The 19,851-nt window shown below is 43.1% G+C and overlaps 1 protein-coding gene across 3 annotated transcripts in view; it reads right to left on the reverse strand.

Annotated features, from left to right (window-relative positions):
- Nucleotides 1–19,851, reverse strand: part of Slc38a1 (solute carrier family 38 member 1) — a 60,210-nt gene that overhangs the window by 30,727 nt on the left and 9,632 nt on the right. For all 3 annotated transcript variants that reach the window (XM_090324570.1, XM_090324556.1, XM_090324563.1), the window contains exons 2-5: nucleotides 8,161–8,272; nucleotides 5,608–5,826; nucleotides 1,275–1,350; nucleotides 420–535 (exon numbers count right to left, since the gene is read on the reverse strand). In XM_090324570.1, the coding sequence (XP_090180696.1) occupies nucleotides 420–535; nucleotides 1,275–1,350; nucleotides 5,608–5,729 (314 nt within the window). In that variant the 5' untranslated portion in view covers nucleotides 5,730–5,826; nucleotides 8,161–8,272. The remainder of the gene's footprint in view (nucleotides 1–419; nucleotides 536–1,274; nucleotides 1,351–5,607; nucleotides 5,827–8,160; nucleotides 8,273–19,851) is intronic.

Below are 19,851 nucleotides of genomic sequence, written 5' to 3' on the forward strand. Positions count from 1 at the left end.
TTTGAACAGTGATTCTCAGATCTCAGCTTCCTGAGTAGTTAGGATGACAGATATGAGCTACCATTGCCTGGCCAGTAATTGTATTATTAAAAGTCATTCAATCAATAAATATAAATATTCTGGTTACTTAGCCAGATGGATAAATAGACAGATAATAGATAAACAGAAAACTGATGATAGATAGTAGATACAGACAGACAGATAGATAGATAGATAGATAAAAATCACTTAGAAACATTTCAATTTCTTCCATGTAATAAAAAGCATACAGAAAACAGATTGAAAGTAGAAGATACCAGAAGGGATGTGATTAGTTAGAATCTAATCCAATGTAAACTTATAATATGTAACATTAAAATTGCCCCCATCCTCACAGAATAGTACAACTCCTGTAAGGGTCTGATCTTGTGAATACTCACAGAAAAAGAAGGATTCCGGTGTTGGCCAGGGCAAAGGCAAGTCCAAGAATCCCGCTGCCCATGATGGCGTTGCTTAGGTTAAAAACAGACATTCCTAAAGAGGTTGTTCCTGGAATCTGAACAAAGAAAAGAGACATTCACTCTGGGTAACCCAGTTGCCAGAGTTCACCATGCCAAAGTCTTTCAAAACACAACTAAGACAGTGATTGCATATAGAGATCCCATTCTTGAATACTTATTTGTTAAACTTGACATTTGGAAATATGATGTAAAAAATCAATGTTAATAAAATCTAAAAAAAAAACATAACTAAGAACCAACATGGAAATAAAATTCAAGCAATTCTCTTTCATTGGTCTAGTGATATCTGTGTGTGTGTGTGTGTGTGTGTGTGTGTGTGTGTGTGTGTGTGCGTGTGTGTCTACCAGTCCTGGTACTTGAACTCAGGTCCTGGGTGCGGTCCCTTGGCCTTTTCACTGAGGACCAGAATGCTACCATCTGAACCACAGCTCCACTTCCAGTTTTTGTTTTTTGGGGGTTTTATGGGTGGTTAACTGAAGATAAGCGTCTTATAGACTTTCCTACCTAGGCTGGCTACAAACTGTGATCCTCAGATTTCAGCTTCTTAAATAGTTAGGATTATAGGTGTGAGCCAGCAGCACACACCTTTTAGTGTTTCTTTTTTAAAAAAATTTTAAATGAGTCTCAGGAAGAAAAAAAAAGTAGGGTATGAGATATATCTTGGCGAAAGATAGCTAGTTCTGCTTTAGATACTAGGCCATCTGAATTAAAAAAAAACATGTCCTAATCTATGTAAACAAACAATAAGTACACATTTTTAATGATGAAACTTACATATTCATCACATTTCTTTTTTTCCAAATGGCTGTTTGTGAGGCTTCTTCTACTTTCCCGATCAGAAATAAACTTGCTGCAAAGACACACATAATACATTTAACCATAGGATAACGATTCAAAGCTTAACATCAAAACTAAATGATTTATTACTTACCAAAATATTACATGTGAAATGTTACTGATTACTTGCCTGAAAATTCATTCTTAGGCTCCATTCAACAACACTTCCTCCATCTGTACATGCGTGTGTTTGTGTGTGCACGCACAATGGATCAGTATTAGCTGTCCATATTTTTGTTTTATCAAATAAACTCTAAGTGCTCTAAAGAGGACTTAGAGCAGGACCTTTTGCCTCAATCTTTGTGTGTGTGTGTGTGTGTGTGTGTGTGTGTGTGTACACCAGTCCTATGGCTTGAACTCAAAGCCTTGGTGCTGTTCTTGAGCTTCTTTGCTCAAGACTAGTGCTCTATCACACTTAAGCCACAGTGCCACTCTGGCCTCACTCTTTCATTATGTATGTAAGTCCTCACTGAGCTTGAACTCAAGGCCTGAGCACTGTGCTTTGGCTTTTTTGCTTAAATCTCCCACCCTAGGGGCCGGGAGTTTGGCTAGTGATTGAGTGCTTGCCTAGCATGCATGAAGATTCCTCGGTACCACATACATAGAAAAAAGCCAGAAGTGGTGCTGAGGCTCAAGTGGTAGAGCTCTGGCCTTGAGAAAGTCCAAGGACAGTGCTCAGGCCCTGAGCTCAAGCCCAGGACTGGCAAAAAAAAAAAAAATCTCCCACTCTATCGCTTCAGTCATAGCTCTACTTTAGACTTTTGCTAGGTAATTGGAGGTAAGAGTCTCAGAGACTTTCCTGTCCAGGCTGGCTTCAAACCAATAGCCTGAGACCTCTGCCTAATGAGTAGCTAGGAATTACAGGCGTGAGCCTTTTCCTTATCTTTTGCACACACCCAATGTCTCTAAGCTCATCTTAGACTCACAGTGGTTATGGGTGAGTACCCCTTATCTCTCAGCTCCTTCTTGAATGTACTTTCCCAACATTAGCAATGTATAAACTGAGCAGACTTCTTTTCTATCTAAGAGTTAGGGGAAACTGGAAGAGAACAAGAGAATGTGTGACTTATGTTATCTATAACTCCTCTGTATATCACCTTTATAGTAACAATTAAAAATGAAAATAAAAAATAATTAAGGAGTAACAATTCTGCTGGGAAATTTTCCCTGGGTGCAGGGAAAATTTAGCTAGGGAAGAATGAATTAATTGGTTGGAGGTGTATCTCAAGTGGAAGAGCATTTATGATGCCCTGGGTTCAAACTCCAGTACCAGTGATAACAGGCTAAAGTGTTTAAAGACAGTTTTGGGTTTTTTGCCTATTTTCTTCATTGCTTCAACTTCTTTTTCTCTTTAGTCTTTAAATCGTGGTGTTGTATTGCTGTAAACTTTAAAAAAAAAAAAAAAGACGGCCAGGAGTTTGGCCTAGTGGTAGAGTGCTTGCCTAGCATCACAAAGACCCGGGTTCGATTCCTCGGTACCACATACATAGAAAAAAGATGGAAGTGGTGCTGAGGCTCAAGTGATAGAGCTCTGGCCTTGAGAAAGTCCAAGGACAGTGCTCAGGCCCTGAGCTCAAGCCAGGACTGACAAAAATAAATTAATAAATAAAAAATAAAACAAACTTTTTTTGGTGGTGGAAAATTCCATTCAAAATAACTAGGTCAAGTTGCTTTATCACAAGTTTCTGTTGTCTCACCATTTAAAAAACACAGTTGCTTGCTAAAAAGCACTGACTTCTGGCAATGAAATAGACTTAAATTTTCTCCTTTCTTATTGACTTAAAATGTGATCTGGGAGAAGGTGTTGGTGACAAAGGGGTCTTGAGATGATGAAAGTATTATGTTATAGGTTTTCACTGGGTCAGGCTGTACCCACAGAATAAAGTACCATCAGTCATCAGTCGACTGTTCTGAAAACATCACAAAGTCAAACTAACCTTGCAATGGGTGATTTTTTTTTGCCAGTCCTGGACCATGAACTCAGGGCCTGAGCACTGTCCTTGGACTTTCTCAAGGCTAGAGCTCTACCACCTGAGCCACAGCACCACTTTTGGCTTTTTCTATATATGTGGTACCGAGGAATTGAACCTGGGTCTTCATGCATGCTAGGCAAGCACTCTACCACTAGGCCAAACTTGTGGCCTGGAATGGGTGATTTTGTGACCTCAAAGAAATATCTAGCTCATGCCTATCATCCTACAATTCAGAAGGCTATAATCTGAAGATAGAAGAAAGTTTGAAGTCAGCCCAGGCCTCAAAAAAAGTCTAGGATACTCTTATCTCCAACTAACTAGCAAAAAGTAAGAAGTAGAGTGTGGCTAACATGGTAGAACACCAGCCTTGAAGGGGAAAAGCCAACTAAGAACATGCAACCCTGAGTTCAAGCCCCAGTATCTGCATATACACAGGAAAATGGCAAATGGCTCATGAGTTAATTCCAGGCTTAGGAATACACTTAGGATAATGTAAAAAATATTTTACCAAGCCAGGATCTGGTGACTCAGACTCAACATCCTAGCTACTCAGGAGGCTGAGATCTGAGGATCATGGTTCAAAGCCAGCATAGGCAGAAAAGTCTATGAAACTCTTATCTCCAGTTAATCACCAAAAAGCTGGAAATGGAGCTGTGACTCCAGTGGTAGAGCACTAATCTTGAGCAAAATAAGGCTCAGGGACAGCGCCTAAGTCCTGAAGTTCAAACCTCAGGACAAAATAATTTCTTTTTTACCAAATTGAAGATACCAATAGGCAGCAATCTTCTAAAATCCAGCACAGCACTACTGCTCCGTAGGAGGAGGAGAGGATACTTGAGAAGGACGAGGGCTAACGTTTTATCGATACATACGAAGATGCTTATGCCAGCCAAATGTGCTGCCAGGTACTTTTCATGGGCTTTCCCATCTATTTTCATAATAATTCCATGTGGCTGATATAATTTTAGCACCACTGTAGAAAAATTAAGTTGCTGTGTGCGTGTGTGTGCGTGCGTGCGTGCGTGTGTGTGTGTGTGTGTGTGTGTGTGTGTGTGTGTGTGTGCCAGTCCTGGAGCTTGAACGTGGGGAGGGAGTGCTATTCCTTAGCTTTTCCACTCAAGCCTGGCATTCTACCACTTGAACCACACTTCCACTCCCAGCTTTATGTTGGTTAACTGCAGATAAGAATCTCATAGATTTTTTTTTTCTATCTGAACTCACTTGCAACCGTGATCCTCAGATCTCAGTCTCCCCAATAGCTCGGATGACAGGCATAAATCAGCTGTTCTCAGCATTGTACTGCTCTAAAAACCTAAGGAAAGCAGACTCAAGAGATGGAAGGATGATACACTAGATGTACATCACATCTAGTGATGTGGCGAGCCCTCTTCCCTCCCACTCTGCACCTCCTCCTCTCATTGCTTTTCTTCCTCATTTATCTACTGAGCCACACCTTTTTATTGTCTTTTGGTTCGTTATGGGGCTTGAAGTCAGGGCCTGGGTGCTGTTCCTGAGCTTTTTAGCTCAAAGCGAGCACTCTACCCTTTTGTGCCATAGCTCTACTTCTGATTTTCTGGTGATTAATTAGAGGTAAGCGTCTCACAGACTTGCCTGCCTGGGCTGGCTTTGAACTGCAATGCTCAGATCAACCTGTCCAAACTGTATCTTGATTAAATAAATATTCTGGGCACTGGTGGTTCACACCTGTAAAACCTAACTACTCAAGAGGCTGAGATCTGAGGACTGCAGTTCTAAGCTAATCTGGACAGAAAAGTCCATGAGACTCTTATCTCTAATCACACACACACACTCACAAAAAAAAGCTGGTAGTGGCTCAAGTAGTAGAGTGCTAGCCTTGAGCAAACAAAGCTCAAGAATAGCACATAGGCCCTGAGTTCAAACCTCAGCACCAGCATAAAAAGAAGAAAAAGTGCCCTAATGACTATAGTACAAATTCAGATATGGGAATGCAGTAAAATTCCAACAGTCTATCTAATTCAGAGGCACTGAGCTTTTGAAAAGTTCAAGCTGATGGGGAAGGGGGGAGCAACATATTTATACATTTTTTATTAGAATTAATTGAAAGATTTGAAAAGATGAATAAATTACTTTCCCAATTTGGTTTATTTGCTATGGCAGACTATGCCTGACAGATGTCCCATATGAAATTCAAATTGCATTTTCAAATGGAGCATAACTTTAGTCATGAATAATTCCAGAGAACAACTGAAACCCAAAATAACGTTTTTAGAGCCGTTTCTTACACTGGCTAGACATGTTGATGGACAAATGCTCACCTATTTATCTGACCATTTTCCACTTCAGTGAAATCATTGGAATCATTGCTAACATTATCATCTTCTGGCACAGTCATGTTTTGTAACTCAGTTAATTCGAGTCCACTTTTGAAATGCATCATGGTGACAGGGTTTCTGCAGCCAGAAAATGAGTCCAAATTGTTCCCGTTCTGAGTTGGTTTACAGGCAAATAGCAGCAAATAGATGTGGTTGATACCGCTAAGAGAGAGCAAAATGAAAAATTATTCAACATAGAAAAACACTATTAGTTTTAAATGAGCTATTACAAACTGGGTGTCGGTGGCTCCTTCCTGTAATCCTACTACTCAGGAGGTTGTAATCTGAGGATCAAAGGTCAAAACCAGGCCAGCAAGGAAAGTCTGGATGACTCTTATCCCTAAATAATCAGCAAAAAGCTAGAAGTGGAACTGTGACTCAAGGAGTAGAGGCCTAGCTTTGAGTCAAAGCACTCAGAGATAGCATCCAGGTCCTGAGTTCAAGTCCAGGCCCTAGGTTCAAAACCCAGGACTGGCACCAAAAAAGAAAACGAAGGAAGGAATCAAGGATGGAAAGAAAGAAGGAAGGAAGGAAGGAAGGAAGGAAGGAAGGAAGGAAGGAAGGGAAAAAGGTAGGAAGGAAAGAAGGAAAGATGGAAGGAAGGGAGGAAATGAAAGTGATTCCATTATTCTAACATATTAGATCATCATCGGACATAGAGTTGGGCACAGATGGCAGGGACAAAAAACACTTCAGATGCAACAATCCTACTTGAATAAAAACCACAAATCCTTCCTCAATAAATGGCATCGCTTGGAGGATCAACTTCCAGCCTGGTGGACTACCAGGCAAAGAATAAATTTTATTTGGAAATTCAGCAAGCTGTTTAGCCATCAACTGCAAGAGATTAAGTCAAGCTCTTCAATGAAATCACTCCATGTCAGGGAATTAGAGAATTTAAAACTCCTACCCAGGGATTCAGGCCAATCCACGTGCTACTCTTATTTCCTCATCAGAAATGACAGATTACCAGAGTTCACATTTTCTCCAGCATGGATAATTGCAGTTTTAAGTTTCCCAGGGATCACAGAATGTAAGAAACACTTCAGGGCCACTATATCACAAAGCAAAAAGAAGATGGCACAGGACCAGATACAACTTCGAAAGCAAGGTCAAGCCCAGTGTGAAAACTGGGCATGGTGGTACACTGCTGTAATCCCAGCAGTGAGGCAAGAAGATCTCACGTTAGAGGCCAGCCCATGCTACCTAGCATAGGTTAGTCTAGGCTCCATGGTAAGATATGTTTCAAAAATCACAACAAGGGCTGGGTGCTGATGGCTCACACCTGTACTACTAGCTACTCAGAAGGCTGAGATCTGAGGATTGCAATCAAAACCCATCCCACACAGGAAAATCTGTGAGACTCTTATCTCCAATGAGCCACCTAAACACTGGAAATGGAGCTGTGACTCAAAGTGGTAGCTAGCTTTAAGCTAAAAAGCTCAGGGACAGTGTCCAGGCCAAGTTCAAGTCACATGACCAAAAAAAAAAAAAAAAAGGAAGGATGGTATTTACATGGCCACCCCACTGGGATACAGAATTTAGTGATGAGACTGTGACAAAACAATGCAGAAGGAAAATAAGAATTGTATGTGTGTAAATGTATACATGTATGTGTGCTTAGGTTTGAACTCAGGGCCTGGGTGCTGTCCCTTGAGCCCCAGGTCCACTCCCATTTGGGGGGTGGTGTTCGTAGAAGGAAGAGTCTCATGAACTTTCCTGGGCTGGCTTGTAATCCTGCTCTGGAGGCGTGAGCATCAGTGCCTGAGTTTCTTCCCTGATTGTAAGAGGAACACAAGCTCAGTGTAGACTCTTTAGAATAGACATTATAAAAGAAAATTCCATCACCTGCAAATGGGCTGTAGTTAGATCTTCATGCATTTCTCCCATCTTGCTTTTTTTTCTTTGCTTTTCCTTTCTTTTCTCTTTTTTCATCTGTATTCCTCCCAAAACCCCTTTATTTTTAATAAATATTTAAACCTACTTTTATCATAGTATATCATATTGGAGGTATTTTGAAGAAGAGAAATACATTTTAATATAGTTGCTCATTATTAATAAATAATGTAGCTAGGTGCCAAGGGCTCACATCTATAATCCTCTCTATTCAGGAGAGTGAGATGTGAAGGCTGAGTTTCAAAGCTAGCCCAAGAGGACAAACTCATGAGACTTTTCTCTCCAATTGGCCCACAAAAGCTGGAAGTGAAAGTGTGACTTAACTGGTAGAGCAACAGCCAGCCATGAGCAAAAAAAGCTGAGTGAGAGTACAAGACCTTGAGTTCAAGCCCCAGTGCTGCACTGCAGAAGATAAGGGTAATGAAGGAACAGGAGGGGAGGGGAAGGAGAAGGAAAGAGAAAGGAAGGGAATAGAGGAAGGAAGGAAGGAAGGAAGGAAGGAAGGAAGGAAGGAAGGAAGGAAGGAAGGAGAGAAACAGGTTTTATACAAAGTATAATTCTGCAAACTGAGTAAAATGAATTTTAAAAAGTCAAAGTCACCTGTTACTTTCACAAGCAAAGAAGGTCAGTGGGTTCAAGGTCCTCTACTGGCCTCACGGGAGTCTTCAGTGGGCATAGATATGGTACCTGGTACTCAGTAGACAGTAAATACCTGTAAAATAAGAGAATGAGTCTGAATTTTTAAAAAATGTGTACAGTTAAAAACACAAAAATCATCCCAGACATTGAGTTATTCATTAAATCATTTTTATTAAGATATTATTCTCCATCCTGAGTTCTGACAGGAACAAGGGTGCTACACTATTATTACCCATAATGCTTGATGAACTGCTTGACTGGGCCACAGTCCTTCTTGCTGTAACTAATCCCAATCATTCTTTCTGTAATTTCTCGACTCCTTGGAGGGAAGATCAGATAGAGCTGAGGTCTGAGCTGAGACTTCTCAGAGCAAGGGCTTCATGATCATCCATCCCATAGACACAAGAAGTACAGATGAATTTAAGAAAGAAAGATGTACCGTTTCACTGGCAGATAAGCAATGATCAGACTATGCTACTAATTAAAAGGCAGACTGGGATGAAGAGCTGATACCAATCTAAGCACAGCTATTATCTCTCAGCATTTATAATAGGTTACAAATTATAGTTACAATTTACTCAGCACAGAACATGTCTGAGCCTCACCATAGTCTTTATTTTCTGGCGTTGAGACTTGAACTCTGGGCCTGGGAGTTGTTCTTTGGCTTTATCTGTTCTACTACGTGAGCCACAGCTTTTTAGTGATACAATGGCAGATAAGCATCTCACAGATTTTCCTGCCTGGGCTGGCTTTGAACCACAATCTTCATATCTCAGCCGCTTGAGTAGCTACGATTATAAGTGTGAGCCACTAGCTTCATTCAAGCTAACATTTCTTATTTTTCAATTGCTACCTAATCAAGGCCAGTGGCTTACTTTCCTTAGTCTTCATTCTCTTAGAATCTGAGCCTTTCCCACCTAGTCTTCAGTGCCTCTTCCTCGCCAGTTTCCAGGCTTCCAAACAGTTCCCTTCCCTCTCCACACTCTGCATATCCCAGATCCTTTCCTTTTAGGGCTTCAAGCTTGTGGGGTGTTGTTTCATTTCACAGGCATCTCTCAGATCTTTCCCACCATTTTTGTTTCCTAAGTCTAGAATAAGATTTCCTTCCTAAATACTACTTGATAATGACAAAGCCACTTAATACGTCATATGTTGTTTTCTGGGGAAAGGGGGGAGATGTTTCGTTTTATTCTTCTATAAAAAAGAGAGAGTAAGATTGGAAGATGGTCTCTCAGGTTCTTTCCTGCTCAGAAAAAATTCCATAAATTCTTCCCCAGCTCTGGCTGCAGGCCAATTTCTCCACCATTACCTGAGTCACTGCTTCCCTGAACCTGAACACATCCTCTGACCTCACACATCAGCTTTTCTATTTCTGTAAAGAGAATGCACAGTCAAGGATCAGTCCTGTCATCCTAGCTACTCAGGAGACTGAGAGCTGAGGATCATGATTCAAAGACCCAGCCAGGGCAAGAAAGGTCCAATTAAGCACTGAAACAGCTGGAAGTGAATCTATGGTTCAAATGGTAGGGTGTCAGCCTTGAGCCAGAAAAGCTCAGGGAGAGCACTCAGGCCCTGTGTTCAAGCCCCAGTACCTGTACAAAAAACAAACATAGACATAGACACATAGACAGACAGACAGACAGACATCTATGATCTGCCAGAAGGCAACATACTCCATGACCTAAGCACAAAATAAAAAGAAGAATGTAAAGCCAGGATAACCACCATTCAGTGTTTGTTTGACATTTAATCTGCGCACATGGGGTTTTAGGTGAAGATACATTTAAAACTGTAAAGTCTTATATAAAGTCTTATATAATTGGTATCCCAGCCACTAGGCCTGGAATGTTGAAGAATTCTTGGCATGATGTCCACAGTGCAGAAACACTTGTATCAAAGCTGGGGGTCTGAGCTAGTGACATTTTTGGTTGTCGCAAGTACAGGGTTGCTATAGCCATGAAGTGAACACAAGCTAGGAATGCTGCTAAATGCCCCCCAAAGAAGAGCTATCTAGCCAGACGGGAAGGAGGGAAAGAAGCCCAGTTACAGGAAGTTCCCTTCCATCTCTGCATGGGGCCCCAAGTGCTGATCTGTTAACTTCCTAGATCAGATAGCCACTGGTTTATGCGCTCCCCGCCTGGCTCAGTGCTCCCCAATTCTATTTCTGTTCAAAGTCTCCTAAGAACTCTTAAGGGTCTATTGCCAATATGCCCAACCTAGGAGATCTGGGAATTCATATTTATATTTAGATGTTTTGAAATGACTGTGATAGCTTGCTTGCTTGCTTGCTTGCTTGCTTTCTTTCTTTCTTTCTTTCCTTCCTTCCTTTTTTCTTATTTGTGGGGCTTGAACTCTGGCCCTGGGTGTTGTCCCCGAGCTCTTCAGCTCAAGGCTAGCACTCTATCATGTAGAGCCACATCGCCACTTTTGGTTTTCTGGTAGTTAATTGGAGATAAGAGGCTCATGGACTTTTCTGCCTGGGCTGGCTTTGAACCACAATCCTCAGATCTAAGCCTTCTGTGTAGCTAAGATTACAGGCGTGAGCTACACGCATCAGGCTTTGACTCTGATTTCTTTAAGACTGAAACTCCAGAAGTTAAGTCAACCTGCAACTCTAGATGTAGGAAGATAGACCATAGATGACATTACAAAACAAACAACACTACCACCAAAAACTTGAAGCAAGTTGACTAGTGTGAGGATTCATATTTTTTTTTCTTACCAACTAAAAATAGACTTAAGTCACTGCTAAGGACTTGGGGAGTTGAAAACAATGTTTGACTATTTTCATCTTTATGAAAATTCTTTTTCTTTGCACACACATGCTTTTGTTCTAATGGTAGTTCTGACCAAAGATTGCTCTTGAATAAAAAGCAACAGATGGGAATTTTGTTGGTTACCTTTTGTGTGTGTGTGTGTGTGTGTGTGTGTGCGCGCGCGTGCGCACACACACACACACACCAGTACTAAGTCCTAAACTCAGGACCGAGGTGCATATTCATTAGCTTTTGCCACTCAGAGATGGCACTCTACCACTTTAAGCCACAGCCTCACTTCTGGCTTTCTATTGGTTAATTTGAAATAAGATTCTCATGGACTTTCCTGGCTTATAACCTAGAACCTCAGATTTTAGCCTTTTGAATAGATTAGGGTTATAGGTATGAGCCACCAGAACCTGGCTGTTGATTAATTTTTAAGCCCTTTATAGGCTATGACAGTTGGCTCCTAACAAAATACCCTAGAACAAAGAGAAATACTGAAAAGTTGAAAGCATCGCAAAGTAGTACGTATAAAGGAAAGGCACATAAAAAAAATCTTTAAAATATATCTTTACTTGAAAAGTCAAAAGGCACTGAAATACATTATAACTCAAATTTGAATAATAGGTATAGGCTTGAACATGTCCTTTCTTCTTTTTGAGTCCTGAGAAGGTTGGATTAACTGATACTGCCTCACACTTCTCTCGGTTCTCACGTCCTCCAATTCTAGACTTTCCTAAAGGAAATGACACCTCTCTTTGAGTAGTTGACCAGTAGTCTTCTGTTCAAACTAGACATAGAAATCACCTGGGGAGCTTAAAAAAGAAAAAGAAAAAAGAATGTAGTAGGAAGACATCCATATAAGTTTCTTAATGAAGTGAGGATAGGTATTTTATACCTATCCAAACATGGGTATTTTAAATGCTCTCCAGGGAATCCAGAAGTGCAAGCAGCCTTAAGATCTACAGATTTAGATCAAAGGTTAAGACTGAGGGCAGCAGTGTCCAGGTAGGCAGTCATAAGAAAATGGAGAAACCATATTCCATCTCGGACACCCCAAGGAGCAATAGGGATGAGACAGATCTTGTGGTTTGTTGGTTTAAATCAAGAAATGCTAAGGCTGGGTGCTGGTGGCTCACACCTGCTAATCCTAGCTACTCAGGAAGCTGAGATGTGAAAGTTGCGGCTCAAAACTAACCTAGGGAGGAAAGTCCATAGTCTCGTGTCTCCACTTAAGTACCAAAACAGACAACTGTGGAGCTGTGTCTCAAGTGGTAGAGTGCTAGTCTTGAGCAAAAAAAAAAAGCTTAGGGATAGTATCCAAGCCTTGTGTCCAAACCCCAGGACAAGCACAATGAAATGCTAGCCATGCAGACTTTAAGTGGAACTCTGTCTTTAGATGTTGCCAACAAACCTAGAACTCTTGTAGGAGGTGAGTAGAGGAAGCAGTAGGGGAAAAGAGGAGAGAGGAGGGGAGAAGAAAAGAGGGTCAAGAGGATCTGAGTGTGGTGGTACACACTCGTAATCCTTACACTCGGGAAGTTGAGGCAGAAGAATCCTGAGTTCCAGGCTCTAGCTACCAATGTGCAACTTTAAACAAAACCCTACCTCAATCAATTAAGCTGACATTTTCCTGTGTTCTCTCCTATCTTTCCTCCTTTTTTGTGCCTTGAGCCATAGGTTGTCCCTTCTCTTACCTTTCCATGGTTTCTCTTTTCCAGTCTTCACCAGTCCTAGGGAATGGAAACTGAGACCCTCACATTAAATCTTCATGTGGCCTGGCTTGTATCCCTGACGGGCTCTGTACCTGGGAAAATTCCAGGTATAAACTGTAACCTGAGGCTGTGGTTCCATGATGTGAATAACTGGTTGGTTAAGTAAAATCCAGAAGAGTCAATCAAGCCTCTAATCTGACGTGACTAAAACTTCATGAAGCAACACCAGAGTACCTCTTATAATTTATTTATTCATTTTTTTTGGTCATGGATAGTCTGATATTAAGCCAGTGCCCAGAAGGACTAATCTAAAACCCTTCTCCAACCCTGGTTGACTATTATATCCTAAATAGCTTTTCAAATTTGTCCAAATCTTTTCATAGCTAAGTTAGTGAGATAGGCTGTAAGAAAATTACTCCAGAGTTGTAGGAGGAATGAGAGACAAAGTAAGAAGTGAGCTCAACAATAAGCAGTGTGTGTGTGTGCGTGTGTGTGTGTGTGTGTGTGTGTGTGTGTGTGTGTGGTTGTGGGGGCTTGAACTCAGGGCTTGGGGTCTGTCCCTGGGCTTTTCCCCTCAAGTCTAGTGCTCTACCATTTTGAACCACAGTACCACTTCTAGTTTTCTGGTGGTTAATTAGAGGTAAGAGTCTCACAAACTTTCTTCCTGGATGGCTTTGAGCTATGATCCACAGATCTCAGCCTCCTGAGTAGCTAGCAGTACAGCCATGAGCCACAGAGGCTGATAGGAAGTTTTTATAGAAGACCAGAAAGAGACTTTTCGCATCCTGGCTGTAGTAGGGAGAGAAGGCTTCTTTATACATAAGCTGTGGGGTTCTAAGAAGGGGAGCAGAAAGGGTGAGGGTGAGGCTACTGGGGCAGAGGGCTGTTGCCGATTGGTATGTTCGTCATCTGTTACTGGAAACTGGGACTCTGGTCCCTGCTGTGGTGAACGTCCCCAACAGTGGAAAGTCCCTAAAGTCCCGAGAGCGGTGAGGCCTGGTGGCATAACAGCATAAGGCTGCTTGTTCAAGTCCCCACACTTCCCACTCTGTATACTATAGAGAAAAACGGTGATAAAATTCTTCTAGCTACTTCCTGCTGGCTTTGGGCTGAAGATAGGGCTCTGGAAGGAATAGAGAAGTACTTCCCCCTTGAGCCATCCAAGGGCGGTGCCTTCGAAGTGGCTGTCATTTGCTGTTGTAAAAATTTCTGAAGGAAGTTGATTAAACAGGGCAGAGGAGGAGGAAGAGGAGGAGGAGGAGAAGGAGGAGGGGGAGGAGGAGGAGGAGGAATGAGAAGGAGGGGGTAAGGGAGGGGGAGGGGGAGGCAAGGAAAGGGAAAGGGGAGGAAGAGGAGGAGAAGAGGAGGGGGAGGAAGGGGAGAAGAAGAATTAGGAAAATAAGGGGGGCTATCCTGTGGGTAGAGGGGATGTGAAGAGGCCTGTTTTGTGTTGCAGGATGGATTTTCTAGTCCTGTTCTGGAGTCCATCCTTTCCTTGACTACCCTGGATTTTTTTGGTGTAGAAGCAGCAATCTTCCCCTGACAAGCCATAAAACCAGCCCGATACCAATGGCTCATACCTGTAATCCTAGCTATTGAGGAGGCTGAGATCTTGAGGATCATGGCTCAAAGCCAGCCTGGGCAGGAAACTCCATGGGACTTGTATCTCCAACAAACTACTCCAAAAACCCAAAAGTGGTGCTGTGGCTCAAATGGTAGAGTGCTTGCCTTGAGCAAAATAGCCGGGTGCAGTGGCTCAAGCCTGTAATCCTAGCTAGTCAGGAGGCTGAGATCTGAGAATGGCAGTTCAAAGCCAACCTGGGCAGTAAAGTCTATGAGACTTATCTCCAATTCACCACTAGAAAACTGTTGGGAGCCGGAGTGTGGAGTCAGACTGTCCCATGAATGTGCATCACTAAGATAACCACACAAAGAAATGAACTGTCGTGTATGACGCCATGCCTATAAACTCTGAGCTATACTGTCAGTATTGTGAACTTCCTGACTTTATTGATTTATTGCTTTATCTTTCTGCTGAGACATGATTACCACTTGGTACAATTGTGTTATTGCTTTATCACCTTCTGCTTAATTGATCTGAGACCTAATTACCATTTGGTGCTAATGTAACCCCTGACAGTTTCTTGGTGTTAAGAAAGTATATTAGATTGGATGGAGAAATAAACGGGGCTACAGTCTTAAGCTCACATGGGCTGTAGTCTTCTCGACCCCATCTGTTTGTCTCTTGTCTATTTCTTTTCCGAGTCTTCACCCCCTGAATCAGGAATCCTGGTTTGCTGCCGGCTGCCTGCCCCCCAGGCAGAAAACAGGAAGTGGGGCAGAGGCTTAAGGGCTAGGGCGGTAGCCCTGAGCTGAAAAACTCAGGGACAATGCCCAGGCCCAGAGTCTAAGCCCCAAAAACGACCAAAAAAAAAAAGTTTAGGGAATGATGCCCAGGCCCAAAGTTCATGTCTCAGGACTAGCTGTTTCCCCTTGAAACAGTGCAGCATGAACCCTCTTTTTTCCACTATGAGGAAGTGGATACCTTTTCTGTTTTGTAATACAGGTGCTGTCAAGTGCTTAATTAGGGCCTGTGCAGCTGATAGTTGGATGGCTGTGTTGTGTCACTTAGGTTGTCCTTTAGAGCTTCCAAGAGGCATTGGATGTGGTGGATGAAGACTCCAAGATGAGCCAAGCTGGTGCCCACGCCTGCCAGGGTGCCAAGATCTAAAATTAAGGAGGTCTGGCCCAGGTGTCTGGGAGATCTGACAAAGTGCTAGATGAGAGGAGTGGGGTGGGGTCTGGATTGATAGTGTAGGAGACAGGCTGAAGCAGGGAGATGAGGGTGCAGATGCCTATCCAGTCGGTGAGCAAGTAAGTATGTGTAAGACTGGATTCTGCAGAAGAAGACACCCCCGAGTGGGGTGAGAGGCATGCAAGCAGGTCAAAATCAATGAAGGAGCCGGGCGCGGTGGCTCAGGTCTGTAATCTCAGGAGGCTGAGATCTGAGGATCAAGGTTCAAAGGCAGCCTGGGCACCAAAAGGACCTGAGACTCTTTACCTCCAATTAACCTCTAGAAAATGGGAAGTGGGGCTTGGCTCAAGGGGTAGGGCAGTAGCCTTGAGTTGAAGAGCTCAGGGACAACGCCCAGGCCCAGAGTTCAAGCCCCAAGACCCACAAAAACAAAACAAAACAAAAAGCAATGAAGGAGTGTATCCTATGTGCCTGGCCCTGCACTCTTTCACAGGAAGAAAGGACGATGATCATGAAATTGTGAGGGGTCGGAGTTGCAGGGAGGGAGATGATGGAAAGCAGTTTTCTGTAAGCAGATGGTGTGCTGAAAACTCAAAGGAGAGAGGTGCTGGGGAAAGAAGCTGACGAGGGAATTGCTGGAGTGTTTTGGATAGTCCCAAGACAGATATGGGAAAGACCAGAAGGCAGTGCTGGCAGGAGGAAGAAGTGGGAGTGGAGTTGCCGTCCATCAAGAAGAGAGAAATATGGGTGATAGGGTTATGGATGCCAGGGTCGGCCATGTTGAGAGTTCCCCGCACCTTGCGGGTGTGGCATCTGAGTCTGGAAGGATAGAAGCAGGAAGAGACATAATCTGATTTCAGGAGATAGAGAGGCTGCCCACTGGAACAGAAGTGGGGAACGGGGAGTGCTGAGTATATATAAGCAGGCACAGGAGGTTAAATTCTCCTAAGCCAAAGATCCCTGGACAAGTGAAGGAAGGTGGGCAGGAGAGGAGATGAGAGGGTTGAGCTATTGTTTTAGTGAGAGAAGGCTTCAGCATCAATACTGAGCTGTTACTCTGAGACTCAAGAATAGAAGATAATGCCCAGCTTAAATTTGGATTGATGCATTGGCCCAAAAGAAAAGAGGACTGGGGTGAGCTAACCGATTCTCGTCGAAGAAGTGAGTGCAGGTACCCCAGCAGGAAGAGAGGTTGGGGTTGCGGGTGAGGAGGGCATGGTCTGAAGTCTTAATCACATCTGTGATCTTAGCTCCTTAGGAGGCTGAGATATGAGGATCACAGTCGAAAGCCAGCGCAGGCAGGAAAGTGAGCCTCTCATCTCCAAAGTGCCAGAAGTACAGCTGTGGCTTAAGTAGTAGAGTGCTAGCCTTTGAGCAAACAAACTCAGGGACAGTACCCAGGACACACACACACACACACACACACACACACACACACACATGCATTAATAAGAGAAGCGAATGAACAGTAAACCTTCATTTCTCAAGAAAAAAAAAAACTTATTCTAAGCTATCTATTTGGATTGATATAGTAAAGTTATCGTTAACCCCTTTGGAAGACTTGTTTCCATTTCATTAATTCATAGAAAACTCTAGAAGAAAAAAGTGCAGATCCCTAAAATTGAATATTTTGCCATCAGCTTCTTGACTATAAAAAATGAGTAAAAAGCAGGGTCGGGAGTGGTTTGGGGACGTTGGAGGGTAGAGCCGGGGATTGAGGAGACTCACGAGTCTTCCGTACATAGCTTCAAACTGGCTAATCATTAAGCGCTAATATGGAAGAGCCCCGATTTTTTTTTTTTTTGCCAGTCCTGGGCTTGAGCTGAGGGCCTGAGCACTGTCCTTGGACTTTCTCAAGGCTAGAGCTCTACCACTTGAGCCTCAGCACCACTTCCGGCTTTTTTCTATGTATGTGGTACCGAGGAATCGAACCCGGGTCTTCATGCATGCTAGGCAAGCACTTTTACCACTAGGCCAAACTCCCGGCCCCAAGAGCCCAGATTTTAAGAAGGGGCAAGCATAGAAGCTTCATCCAATTTATTTGAACAGAGATAGCTGATGGTGTGCCCTTCTGTAGAAGTACATTTGCTGAAACAATTCTTTATTTTTGTGTCTATTGTGGTGTCTGCAGTGGTTCCTGGAGAGCACATGCGTAACACAGGGAGTTCCTCTGGCCATTAGGAAGCCACACTCCTGCCACCAAGGGGCATGTGAGTGAATGATGTCATAATCCTACTTTACATCGGTGTAGATTAATTGCCCTGTCCTTGGCTAAAACAGGCTAAGGTAACTGCTGTGGTCAGGACTATGAGTTCTACCTGCCATGAGGTTATTTCCAGTGGTAAGAATTGGGCTTCAGGAGCCTTCAGGGCCATTGCTTTGGCAAGTGGGTAATAGGTCAAATGGAATCAGCAGTGACTTGGACCTAGAGTTCTAGAGCCTATCCCTTGTCAGAGTAGATGTATAGGTGAGTGGCTCTGTAAGGGGTGGGTAGAGAGGGCAGAGGGCTTACGTAGGACTTGAGAGAAGAGGTGGTGGTCTGCCGGGGCCAGCCGGCAGCAAACCAGGGTTCGCGGATTGGGATTCCTGAAATAGGGGCAAGGACTAGGAAAAAATAGAAGAGAGACAAACAGATGGAGTTCGGGAGGACTACAGCCCAAGTCAGCAGTCCAAGAAGGCTGTGAGCTCCAGACTCCCGCCTAAGAGACTCTCCCGTTTATTTTAAGTTCCGACCTTAAATACTCTTCTTAAAACTAGGGAACTGCCAGAGGCTACATTCATACAAAATAGTAAACAAATCACATATAGGATAAATGAGAAAGGATTAACATTGCTTAAAGTCATCATGATAAGAACTGATTGACATTGCTTAAAGTCATCATGATAAGAACTGATTGACATTGCTTAAAGTCATCATGATAAGAACTGATTGACATTGCTTAAAGTCATCATGATAAGAGTTACTTCCTTGTGTATACAGTTGTGTAGGTCCAAGGTCAGGTCCAAGGTCATTGACCCCACAGTCGGTCCCCAACAGTGGTCAAGGATTGTGGGTAGGGGAGGAATTTTCTAGGGTGCCTATTGGTGACCTCAGACAACTGTTTGTCTATTAAGGAATCCGTATTCTGAAAATAGCCAGTGAGCCCACAAAAGGACAAGCACTCCTGTTTTGTTTTGGGAAGAGGTATTTTCGAGATTGTTCTTTTACATTCAGGTGGACTCAATCTACATCCCTGTATTATGTGAAAGTCATGACCTACCAGAAAAGGAGTTGTGACTTTTTCTTAGAGCCCTTTATAATCCCAGACAGAGAGGGAATTGAGGAAGATGGTGGTGTGCTGTTTACAGAGACCCTGTGACAGGCTATAGAGAAGGAGGCCATGAACATATTGTAAGTGTTTACAGGGGGCTAATATTAAGGAAGCCAGATCCTTGGGGAAGAACTGATTTGGTAAATAGCCAGGTATGATGTGAATCTGGGTCCCTCCAGGTAAAAGCTAAAAGAGGTTGGGAGTGGAGTGTGAGGATATAGAGAAAAAGGCATCTTTGAGATTCAGTAGTGTGCAGAGGGTTGACTCAGGTAGAGTTAAGGATAGAAGGATGTGGGGGTTTGGAACAATGGGGTAGATTGGTTTTATGGCCATATTCATTTTATATAAATCTTGGACCAAGTGGAAGGATCTATTTGGCTTTTTTATGGGTGGGATATTATACCAGTATTATGAGGGGAGTGGGTGTGTCATGGGAAGATGAAGAGACTCTCCAGAGACTAAGGAAAATAGTTGGAGCCCCTGCTAACATCTGAACACCCACTATAGGCTTGCACAAAGTCTTTGCAAGCAAGTTAAGATGGAGAGGGATGCAGGAAATAGTGCAGAGAAAGCAACATGACTGCAGAAGTTAATAGTCAAGTTGATTCTTGTGGTTGATTTGCTAATCACTGGAATGTCACCTGGGGGAAAGGGTCCTGGCTTAAGCCAGGTCAAGCTCCTTTAGAACCAAACTGGTTACAACAGTGACTGGCTTGCTTATTTCTGGAAGGACTGGGGATCAGGTTTCTAGGTCTAATGTCAGTCAAATCAGGCTCCTTGACAAATGGGACTCGTGAGGGGAGAGTCAGAGATGGTCAGCTTAGGGTTAAGGCCTTAGTGTCCCTGTTGGTAGAGAGGAGGATACTACAGGACAGCCATGATTTCGGTGAGATCTTTCAAGGAAACAAGAATGGGAGTGTGGTGTGATGTCATGGGAGGATAAAGAATGTCCCTGCCTGAAGGATTAATTTATGACAGGAGGTCTCTGAAGTTGAGGGATGGTTTTGGTGGTAGGGGTGGTCCTGAATGGGAAAGGATGTATTGTTTCAGGGTTTGTCCTTCAAATCTGGGGGTGGGAGAGAAAAGATAACAAGGGGTGCTCCCAGGTGGTG

This window comes from Megascapheus bottae, chromosome 2 (assembly GCF_031878675.1).
Source record: "Megascapheus bottae isolate mThoBot1 chromosome 2, mThoBot2.hap1, whole genome shotgun sequence".
NCBI lineage: Eukaryota > Metazoa > Chordata > Mammalia > Rodentia > Geomyidae > Megascapheus > Megascapheus bottae.